Source organism: Lasioglossum baleicum, unplaced genomic scaffold (genome assembly GCF_051020765.1).
Source record: "Lasioglossum baleicum unplaced genomic scaffold, iyLasBale1 scaffold1819, whole genome shotgun sequence".
In the NCBI taxonomy this organism is placed as follows: Eukaryota; Metazoa; Arthropoda; class Insecta; order Hymenoptera; family Halictidae; genus Lasioglossum; species Lasioglossum baleicum.
Window position 1 is genome coordinate 19,596 of NW_027470878.1, and position 11,914 is coordinate 31,509.

General features: G+C 36.9%; 1 protein-coding gene across 1 annotated transcript; it reads right to left on the bottom strand.

The window, feature by feature from the left end:
- Nucleotides 1-1,593: 1,593 nt before the first annotated feature.
- On the bottom strand, nt 1,594-11,243 carry LOC143221019 (sodium- and chloride-dependent GABA transporter ine-like; the record flags this gene model as incomplete). Its single annotated transcript, XM_076446560.1, has 10 exons — nt 1,594-1,764; nt 1,856-2,032; nt 2,685-2,885; nt 3,214-3,354; nt 3,485-3,597; nt 3,949-4,177; nt 4,711-4,978; nt 5,250-5,475; nt 5,755-5,889; nt 11,047-11,243. Coding segments are annotated over 10 exons (1,858 nt in total), but the record flags the coding sequence as incomplete, so codon positions are not given.
- Between the last annotated feature and the right edge of the window lie 671 nt (nt 11,244-11,914).

An 11,914-nucleotide genomic window follows, 5' to 3' on the forward strand; every position in this document is an offset into this window, starting at 1 on the left:
CGTAATGGAATGTCAAATATTTCCGCGTGAAACGAGATAAAAGGAGAGTAATGATTTCCTATGTAGTTAGTTGGAACTAACTGTTTCTTATAAGTGTAATTTCTACATCCTAAGTCTAACGACATGACAGCGTGTATTATTTAATTCTTTTTTTTTTTGTATTTTACATTTGTTGCTGGTTTGATCGAAGTGACTAAAGATTTGCATACTTTACAACGTCATGTAACGATACAGAGTCATTCTGAACACTATGGAGCATAGTCTTTTCTTTCTAAGTAAATAAAACGGATAAACAAATAATATTGCATTAATTAATCGGTCGTATTTGTCATAGATGCTTCTAGTATGATCACGTGTCTCTAATCTGCAGCGAAATAAAATTTTGAGATCGCATTTGTATCGAATAATCCTTGAACGTATTCGATTAACAATTTCAGATATCGAATTTATTTCGAGTTTAATAAATAACGATTCTTTGTTTCACCAATTGTCTTTAGCTTTACTTAAAAAAGAATCGTAAGATGACTCAATGTTTAGAATCACTCGCGTACAAAGTATTCTTAAAGATACGACACCGGAACACATAGTTGAAACATGAAAAATAAATCAGCCGATACGCGGCGGTTCTACGATCATGATTCTTCCTCGATTATTCATAAACTTGGACGTGCGTGCAGCGGTTGTGGACACTTCCGGTTTACCACGTCGCGCATATTTGTTATAAAATAAACTTTATGACCGACGCAGGCACGTTAAACCATATCGATTTAGCTGTTTACATGTTACGGACGTTTTCGAAAAAATTCCTATTTCGAACTAAATGTTAAAATGCTGAAACGGGAAACACGTTCGGACGTTTTCACGAACGTGGATCAGTTTCTAATTGTTATTCCCTATCGGTTTTCCGGAATATGACGCTATTTTTTTGTAACCGAAGCATAACACGATACTTAAATACAGCGACACGATTTTTCTACTTTTTCCTTTTCGATTAATAAAAACGGCAAACGTGCAGGTCACAAAATATTTACGATACAATAAATTGAGAGTATTATACGTTTAGGTATACGTAACCAATTTTCCAATAAATAATTAAAAAGAGAGAAAAAAGAGAGAGAGAGAGAGAGATGATACTAATATCGCAAATTTACTGGTAAATGTGAATGAATATATCTTATCGCGAATTCGCTTGTTTGCTAGAGTATGACGACGATGTTGGTAAGTTTGAGCAAAACAGTGCTTTTCTACTTAATCGTCCGTTTATCGTGAATATCCTTGATTTCCTTTGAATTATCACGAAACGCTGAAAGAATACTGGCGATTTTGCACGATCGATGTAGGAAAACCCGAAAGATAATTACGAATTCGAGAATTTCGTTAGCCACGGGTATTTTCGACTCTGGCAGCTATTTTGTATCCTCGTCGGGTATTTACTAGTAAACTCGCGATACGTCGACGCTAAAACGGAATGATACTAACGAAAAACACAGATTAACCGATATTAAGACTACCTATATTTTCAGTTAAACGCGTTGTTCATCTGCAAGAACGCTTTACAAGGTACTCAATAACTTGAAGTGATCCCCTATCACGTCATGTCTGGGTTTTCGACAAGGGATTACTGATGCTCATTTGTATCGGGCTATTCGCATCCTGTTGCTCCTTCATCACATCCTCCTCGAACGTGTGCATGGACTCGTTACAGTATTCTTGGCCGCAAATTTTACACGCTTCGAAATGCGGCTTAATAGAGTTCCGTAATTTCTGAAAGACAAAGTAGGGAAATTATGGCGGCCGGTGGCGCGTGGAATGAAATTTTAATCGGCGGCCCGCGCGAGGGCTCGCGTTATCGTACCTCCACACAAGTGTTGCCGTTGGCTCTGATGAACTCGTAGATAGCGAAAGCGGGAATGCAAATGAGCGAAAGAGAAGCTATTCCCCAGCCGATCGCCTCTGCCCACCACGGGTACTTGTACTCGCCGTTGTGGTAGGTCGGTGGTTCATAATCAATTAAGCTGAATACCCACACAGCCTGAAACAGTGATTTATGGGAATGTGGTGTGCGGCCAATGGTCAGGTTTCGTACAATGTTCAACTGTTATGCGTTATTCCAATAATTGCCGTTGAAAAATGCATATCTACGGGTTTAATTCATCTGTCAATTACGTGTACATTAATCTCTTTGTGAATAGAATATTTAACTATTCTAATTGAACAAACGTATGTTACACGGACAAGCATTTGAAGTATCCAACTTTCGTTAGATTTATTCGAATCATTATTATTTTCTCTTTTATTTCAATGCAAGTATAGTAATTAGATTTCCAGTTAGTTCAATTCAAGTGTTTATTATAATATGGTTTATGACTTTGTTTTTTTAAAATATCTCTGTGCAAAATGATTCGATTATAATTAAGAAAGTAGCCTGTGAAAGGTCATCTTCGTTCCAAGAAGGTATAAAATTGTTTTGAAAATATTGTGACAAGTTATTAAAATGTACATGTATAACAGATATATCGTATATATGTAAATAAGTTACATCAATGAAGTGCAAAATAAACTCGATTAATTCAATCTCCAATGATTATACTTATTTGAGAATTTTACGACAAGCATTTTAGCCACTGTTATCGTGTTTTCGTGTACTCGTAATGAACTCGATATACAGTTCAAATGAAATTTACCATAATGAGAAGAGGTGCTGCGATGAGCCAACAAAACCGGAAGTACGAGGACGGTAGGCGTCCAGTCATTTCTTTCACGTTATTGCACAATCGTCGCACGCCATAACACCAGGATATCGCGATTACTTCGGAGAAAGCTAAGAACATTATCGATATCGAGGCAGCATAATGGTCTACCAATTGGAAAAAGTAAATGCCACCCTGGAAATAAAAAGAACATACAGAAACATCGTCGATGGAAATTTCGCAAATATCAATTTATACGATATTCGAATGTTGACCGCAAAAAATGTTTGAAATAATTTACTCTATGCGACATTCTTGTTTAAAATAAATCCCGAATGACAAATTTCTATTCGTATCACGCAACCTGGACGTCAATTAGCAGGTAGAAAGGAAATGACGAATACAATTTATGTCACATTTATGTAATATGTTTGCATAATAACAAATCATTTTTTACGCTGCAAATCAATGCTTCCCAGAACGAATTTATCTTATCGACGGCTTCGCCAACAATGTATCTTACCTGTGAGATATTCGGCAGGCCAAACAGAAACGATATGACGCATACTAAAAGTACTAACATTTCGTGACACACGAGATGACGTTTCACCCATTTCGGAAAGCCATCCTGTATCGACGTTACAACTACCTCCACTATTGCGAACTGAAATCATAAAAAAAACAGGAGAATTATCTCTTGGAATTACATTTTAAATTACTCTATCGACGTATTTATTCGTCGCTGTCGATTAAACGAAATATTTGTATAAGAATTATTCGATATTATCACTTACCTGACTATTCAAAGAAAGGCAGACTAGCATAAAGAAAAATAACACGGCCCACACTTGCGATGCTGGCATCTTGGCTAACGCTTGCGGGTAAACAACGAATACGAGGCCAGGTCCTTGAACGGAAATTATGATTTGTCTATAAAATTGTAGGAGAAGTTAATCTGACATTGACTGACACCACCCAGGCGAAATAATATACAGTATTTTCATTACATTCCATTAAGCGACGAAATATTCAACGTTACGTCCCTTCACGGCGATAAAACCTCGTTATCGCTCGTGGTAATCGATTCGAGACGAATTACCGAATATTCCAAAACAATAATCGCTTTAGCATCGTCTTGCCCGAAGTGCGTTTATTTATATCAGTGACAGCGAAACGTCTCGTCGTTGTTTGCACGATAATGTATTATTAAGGCTCTGAGATTATAATTGCTAAGCGTAAGATGGATGCTCGTACGTACCATCTGTTAAAACATCTTCGACGGACATATTTTGTTCGAGAGCGATGTTGCCGATGGTAGCAAATGAAAATATTCCAACGAGTAGGCTGCTGAACGCGTTTATGAGAGAAACAGCCACGCTGTCCACCAGGATGGTGTTGTGGAACTTGTTGTAGCTCGCGAAACATATCATTGAACCAAATGCTATGCCCACGGAATTGAAAATTTGAGCTGCTGCGTAGATCCAAACCTACGCATGATACAACGATTTAACGAGAGGCGTAATTCAATTTTAGCGTAAATTATAACTTTCTTTCGTCGCCATTTCAAATTTTAAAATATTTCTCTGTCAGATACATATTTATCTCTATTATTATTTTCATTTAAATGTAAACGGTAATTTTTCTTACGAAATTCGAAATGCTTTAAATTTAAATTGCGTTCCGTAAACCTAGTGGAATAATAAGTATTCTTCGAGATTAGGTATTCTACAATTGTACTCTATTATTTCTGCTATCGTAACGTAGTAGGTATTTACAGAATTTCAGGTAAGGATTTTTGTCACGAGACTAAAGAAAGTTATTCGAGTTAGATACATGACATAGAAATGTTTCAGAGTCGTACGAGAAAGGAGACATTTTCCTCGTGAGTTACATTGCCTTTTAGCTTCAGACTCGACTGTACGATACGTTGTCGCGTTGAAGTAACTCGGATCGTAGGTATTTTATCAAATGATATATATGTATCTGTCGTCAAAGAGCGAGGAAAGAATTCCTGGGTTACCTTCGCGTCGCTGAGCAGCTCCCAACGAGGGCGGAAGAAAAATTGCAGACCCTTGTCAGCACCTTCAAGGGTAAGGGACCGCATGAGGAAGACGACGATTAAAAGAAATGGCAGAGTCGCGGTCAGGTATCTCACTTGTGCCGACGATTTTATGGACTTCCAAACGGAGAAATATACCATAATCCAGGCAGTAATCAGACAAGCAACGAGCTCCCATCTTAATGCCCCTGACTCTTCAATTCCATTACTGATTTGGAGTACTTTGTTGCTGGATTATCAAATGAAAGAAAAAAAAAAAAAGAAAGAAATAATAGAAAGGAATATTTCATGATCAACGAAAAATTCTAAATTATAACTAAATATTCTAAACGATTATTTCAAAGTATTATTATAATTTTAATTAATTAATTTTAATAATTATAATATAAATTTCGAGAAAAGTTAGAACGCAATATTCTAAATAAATATTTCAAGGTAATAACAAACAGAATGCTTCGAAGTATAGGATTGGCAAGTGATATCATAATTGAAAAAATTACTCGAAGAATTCCTCGGCCGGTGTTCTAGATGCATTTGGTCTTGTTCGATTATTGATGGTACTGTAACTGGGTGACCAACATGCCAGAGTATTCCATGAGTTGTCGCAGTCAGACCACGGTTGCTTTGCCCTGAACGCCGCAAAGAAGTAATATATGGCGTAAGCTATTATCACATTGTGGTAGGTCGACATCAAAAATGATATTACTACCGAAGATAAACCAGCTCCTGTTTTGACAAACAAAATCGATTCGTTTCTGTTCGCTTCTCAGGTGAGATATGGAATTAGGATTGGAAATGTAAATAAGGACCTTAAATAAATTATATAAAAAAGCGAGTTTTCGAAAAACATAAATTTTAAATGGAATAAAATAAAATATATATATAGATACTAAACGATCTCAGAACGATTTAACGCAATAATTAATTGTTTATTTCAATAATTTTGTCTAATATAATATATCGAATAATAAATAATATTGTCGTTATTATAAAATTTGGATATACCTTTGAATAAGGGACAAATTTGACCAATGGCACCGATCGGTCCTCGTCGTGTGAATTGCCCAATACTAAGTTCCATGTACAACAACGGTACTCCACATACTATAAGTATTAAGAAGTAGGGTATCAAGAACACACCTGAAAAAATTTCATTAACATAATTCAGCAACAGCCACTTCGGACATCTAAAAACAATTTCAATTCATTAACTTATCCATAATTCTTCCGATTCAAAATTTCTCAACGCTATCTGCGTCAAAATAATTCCAAACAATTTTAAACCAAACCTCGCGAGTTAGATAAAAGATCCACGAGATTAAAACCTGACAAGTTTACCTAAAGATTAAATTCGAACCGGAAGTGGCCTCGCACCTTTCACTGCGAATTAAATGCGTTTTTCATACGAGAATAATTTCCTATTTCTAATTAAACGCATTACAATAACGAGTCTAACTCGTCACGAGTTCTTCGTGCCAAATTTCAGAATTATCAACCATATACATCACGCGAGCGTAACTACATTTAACGTATTCCAACGAGCACGAAATTCGGTGGACTTGGAAAATTTGTCTCCAACTTCGTCGCGGATGAAATGAATTAAATCGTAGTGCTTAGGGGGTTAATCGCATCGTCGTGCGTGTGCATCGCAGCTTGACGTTCTTCGTTCATAGATACTTCCTTTTTCCCAATCCCTTTACACGTTCGGCGAATAAAACGTCGTTACTAAATCTGCGTGTAATGTGGATTTATTAAAGGTTGCATTAAACACGACTCGTACGTAATAGTACTCGTCGTTAATCGTCATTCTGTGGGCAGTAACAAGGTCACTGGATGTAACTCTTTATTCGTAATAAACGGTGATCACGGTGCCGTGGATTACGACTTAATTTCGGAACAAGCATTTAATCCGGCCAAATTGCTGAAATGCGTTATTGTTTTTCACAACAGACCGTGCCCGTGCAGGCCTGCCGTTTCCCATTGTCGTATATCGTTTTTCGAAACTCGTTAATTGGCCTGGTAATTGGTGGCTCGTGTCGCGTGGTTCTTTACGATCTCTCGAATTAAGCAAATTTATTCGTTTCCTTCTTCCAGCGAACATCATACGTATACACTTCTCTGTGTTAGTGCGATCTTTCAGGTAACGAGTGTTACTCACGCGATAAATCAGGCACCTGCAAGGTCGGAGATAAACGAATTTTCGACAAAAAGATTGGTCATTGTTAAAGAACTTTTTCGGTGCACTATGAATCGATATTGGTCTACGATACTTGCTCGATATTTCGATACTGTTATAAATATTGCACTATCTATGATGAAATTATAGCGAGTATAATATATTTTATATTTACATTTATATTTAGTTTCCCATTGGTGTTGGAAATATTTTAATATTAAAAATTCGTATTTTTATCAATATTTAAATACGTGGTAAATATACGTGGATTTAGCCTTTAAGGAGTTTAAATTGCTCAAACTCTTGGAGCCCAATAAAAACAAATGAATAATGTAAATGCATATTTCTTTACTTCCATGGAAAATTCAGTGCATAATTATCAGAAAATCCGAGCTTCTTCTCGAAGCTTCGAAAGTAATATATTTACCTTAAAATATTTATTCTAATATTATTTTTATATTCAAATATAAAATGTATATTATATATCCTTAAATACCGCTTTATTTTAAAATTCTAAAATAAAATTCTTTTTAATTAAATTAATTACACGTTATTAATACACGTTGCTATACGTAAGCCAAGGAATAATAATAACATAAAATAAAATATTTATACTATACTGTTGTATCTACCACAACATAATAAATCTCTCGTAATTCGTTGTAAGTTAATTAAAACCCAGACCATGAGAGTCAAATTACACGGGTGCTGGGATATGTGAATTAATTATTCTTTTTATTGATTATCACCAATTATTCTTTTATCTCGTTCTCCAACTCCCACGCTATACTCGTGAATCTCTCGTCCGCGATGGCTTACGATAAATTCGGTGTATCTGTATGCTGAAATTCGCTCACGTTTTCCAGATACTGTAACGATTATTGCTTCCGTTTGTGTCATTGAAATATTTCGCGCCGCGTCAGTGCGCCTCACGCATATGTAAATTAATTCTACGAATGTTATACCGTGCTAGTCGAACAAATCAGACAGCATTCTCTGATCTGACTTCGTGATTCACGCCAGCAGCTTGATTAACAAGGTTCATCATACGCGATCGTTGCAACGGATATCGTAATTCCGCCATAATACATTCCGTAGTCGTGTCGTTCCTCCGGAAAGTGTCTCTGAAAACGAATCCGCCGGTACTTTCCTGTTCGCTCGACTATTTCCGTTTTATTCGTTTGCAGGAGAACAGTGTCGCCAGGTTTTCCGTATTTCATTCTTTGATCAGAAACGACTCTTTGAATGCGAGAACTCCCGGAAAGCACCGTAAATGTATCCCACCAAATAGAGGTGATAACGTTAATTTCCGCGGAGTTTTCATTCCCGCCTTTCAGCACGGATTTTCCCACGAAAACGTAAATGAACACCGGTCGCATAAATATGCCGCGAGCCTCATGCAAATCAGAGTGCTCTGCCTCCGTGTATACTACAAATCTCCGTTTCGCTCCGCGCTTTTCCAAAAGTGTTTCCTGTTTTATTTCTATCTTCGTTTCATTTATTTATCCACTTTTTCAGCGGAGTGAAATATTTACGAGACACAGGAAGTATGAAACTCTGAAAATTGACAGTAGCACAGATTTTCATCTTCATCGGCTGAAAATGTAACATTTTCCGAGTTTTTTGTCAAATTATAAGTGTTACGTTACGATCTTTTCACTTATGAAAAATTTCGTTAAAGATGTAACAATGCCTATTGAAATTCGTAATTTGCACGTATATATTTCAAAACGTGAAATTTTCGATAGTCGCGATTTAATTACCGAAACTTTCTAACTGTTTGATTTCATACTTGCACTTGGATTTTTAATTCTTGATTTCACCTACAATATTTTTCTACTAGAATCTTCCAATATATAATATATATAAATACATATTACTTTATTACTCTATATACTTTATAAATTACGAATAGCTATGATAATACTTATTTTTATAAAAAATCCTCATAAATAACCAAAGAATTATTATATTCGTATAATACATTATATTCTACTAGAACCACCGTCGATATTGTCCCCGTTAGAACACAAAATAATCGTGATAAAAAAATATAAAGACGAATGTTCCATTATCCAATAACTCCCCAATCCAAACACCCTCTGTCTCTCTATCAACTCGTATACCCCATGTTCTATGGTACTGGCGACAATTAGCCGAAACTTTCAGCCAACCGAGTCGCTGGCAGTTTGTTATTGAAGAGAGCGTGTTAGTTGGCCATGCTGAAATCAAACCGTGCCACACGCTCTGGTTTTCCGGCCATCCAATTTAACGAACGGTTGGTCGAAATGATACTTGACCGATTATTTCCACCGGTGTCATTGAAATCATTTGCGATGCTCGCCGGTTTAGCTACGTTCCGGCAAGGTCATGTATCAAGTTCCGCGAGCGAATTGCCCCATGTCCGGACTCTGTCGAGATGCTCTTAGACTTTGAAAATTACCGGTAACACGATACTCGCGCACTCGTGTTACGGCTTGCCGAACCAGAAGAACGCGTGTCCTTGCTCCGAATATGCCCGCCATCGTGTGCAAAGAGGGATGCTTAGAGAAAAAATGGCGGCGAGACGCCTTCACGGCTGACACTCGGGCCGAGAGATTATTTTTGTTGTAGATTCTATGCAGGTTTCTTTGTCACCGGTATTATAATTAAGAGAATCCCTCTTTGGTACTCGTCTTGCACTATACTTGGATATAAAGCGAAGATTTCTTCAGGGAATTTGATATACTATCAAATCTTGGATAGACAACGAGGATTTAACACTGGAAATTAGATCAACGGTGAATCTCTAGATAAGATTAGAAATTTCACATTGAAACTTTACTTTCCTCGTTTTCCTTCGATTTTAATTATTATCGTAGTAGTATAAAGCGTAGAGAGCTTTGAAATATCGCTTAAAACGTTATAGACTTATTAGTAAATTAGGTTCCTTATAAAACCTGTGCGTTCCGTAGCGAAACTTTTATATACTATTATGAAGTATGAAAGCAGGTATACTTCGTTTATGGTTTAAAACCGTTCAAAATATTATATTGCACAATAAAAAGTTTCCTATAGCGGCTGCGGAAACTAGAACGAGCATAGCTCTCCCTGGATTCTAAATAAAGATAAGAAAAATTTGTCGATAAAAGCGTTAAGCGAGTGAAAAAGTCTGCATCATTTGCATCTTTGTGTCAGCAGTAATTATTATTAACCGTTAATCTTCATACATTATCCCACTTACGAAACGAGCAAGGCAAGATAATATAAGAAAATAAATAATACCAGGGATATCTGTTTCATAGGAATAAATACTGAAACGTTTGATACGAGTTCTAAATTAAACGTTTGACACATTTATCACCGTGACATAAAGTACGCGATATCTCATGCATTATTACGCACGTAAAGAAAACCTATGCAGAAAAATCAAATTGATTAGATCATGTTCCTGTCGTTTATGTCAATAAAATGTCTGCGGTCTCGATTCATGCTCGAATCAATTTACACCAGGAGATATAAGCGAGAGGACGAAGCAATAATCGTATGTGAAATCGCGTACCTTTGCGCGATTACACGTAACTCTGGAAAATCGTATTGCGTAACGTTTCACGTTTAAATCGTTTTTCTTTCGGTAGTGATTAGTTCGCTTTTCGCCCGAGTGACACGTTTCACACCGGCAATGCAAATAATAAACACGTATTCTTATCACCGGCGCACTAATCGTAACAGGCGTATGTATGTCACAACCACGAGCCAGCACGTACAAATTTGTTTTAAACCATCTGTTCGAAGTGTTAACACGAAAATAGTAAGCAACCATAGCACGCCTCCCACTATTCGTCGCTTCTATTTACTTATCGTGCGTATTATGCAAAAAGAAGCTAGCATATCCTTGTTTGGTCTCTTATCGTTATTCCCCGGGGTTATAATTATCTTCCGCAATTTTATACGCAAATTTACGAACGATAAGTTTACTCGCGATAGGATAATTCGTAGATTTAGAAATTTTACGTTATCGGCAAGCCGCGGATTACGTTGCCGAATTTCCATTCGAACAGAAGCGTAATTTTCTTGGGAAGCTCGTTACCCCTTCAGCCGCATTTACAAGTGAAATTATGCAAACGTATGCAGATACTCACCACCGCCACTTTTGTAGCATAGGTAAGGAAACCTCCAAACATTCCCGAGGCCAACAGAGTAACCAATACAAGCAAGGACAAATTGCACTTTGTTGGCCCAGTGTGGTCGTCTCGATTGCCTGTAGTCTCCGGGGTCTTGAGCGTCATCTTCAGCATCGTCGAAGCTGGTACACACGGACAGGTCATCCTCGAATGATCTGAAATCGGATCGATACACACAGGTTACCCATAAATGCAACTGTTAGTCTGCGAGTCACATCCTCGGCGTGCAAACTGGGACGATTCTCTAAATAAAATTGGGTCGAAGTTAATTCTTCCTGGACCAATGTTTATTTCCTTTTTTAATTTTCCAACTCCTACCGAGCACGTAGAAATTCCAAAATAATCGTATTATTTTCGCTACTTATTTACGTTTTTTCATTTCAATATCTTTTCGATGCATATTAAATATGTACGTGTTTACGATTTTTTGTTATTCATGAGATAATTAGCTATCGATGTTTCTTCCGTTTTGCTGTTTAATCGTTTTGTGAACGAGCAAGAAAGATATTAAGTATACATATATGTATATTCACTGGTTATTGCACCATTTTCGACATCTCAAAATTAATTCTACGAAGTACCAACGCGCTGTTCGATCTACCACGTTAGAAATGTCAAAACAGTTCAAACGCACTCGACATGAATTAGATATTCAAACAGCCAGTCAATTTGCATGAAGCACATAACGAACGATATTATGCAAGTCATTGCATATTTATCAAGCCCTCGATACACGTTTCGCCTGTCGATTCGAAGACGACACGCCTTCTATCAAATGCATCAAACATAATATTCATTCACCAATATTTTCCGAATATTCATCGTT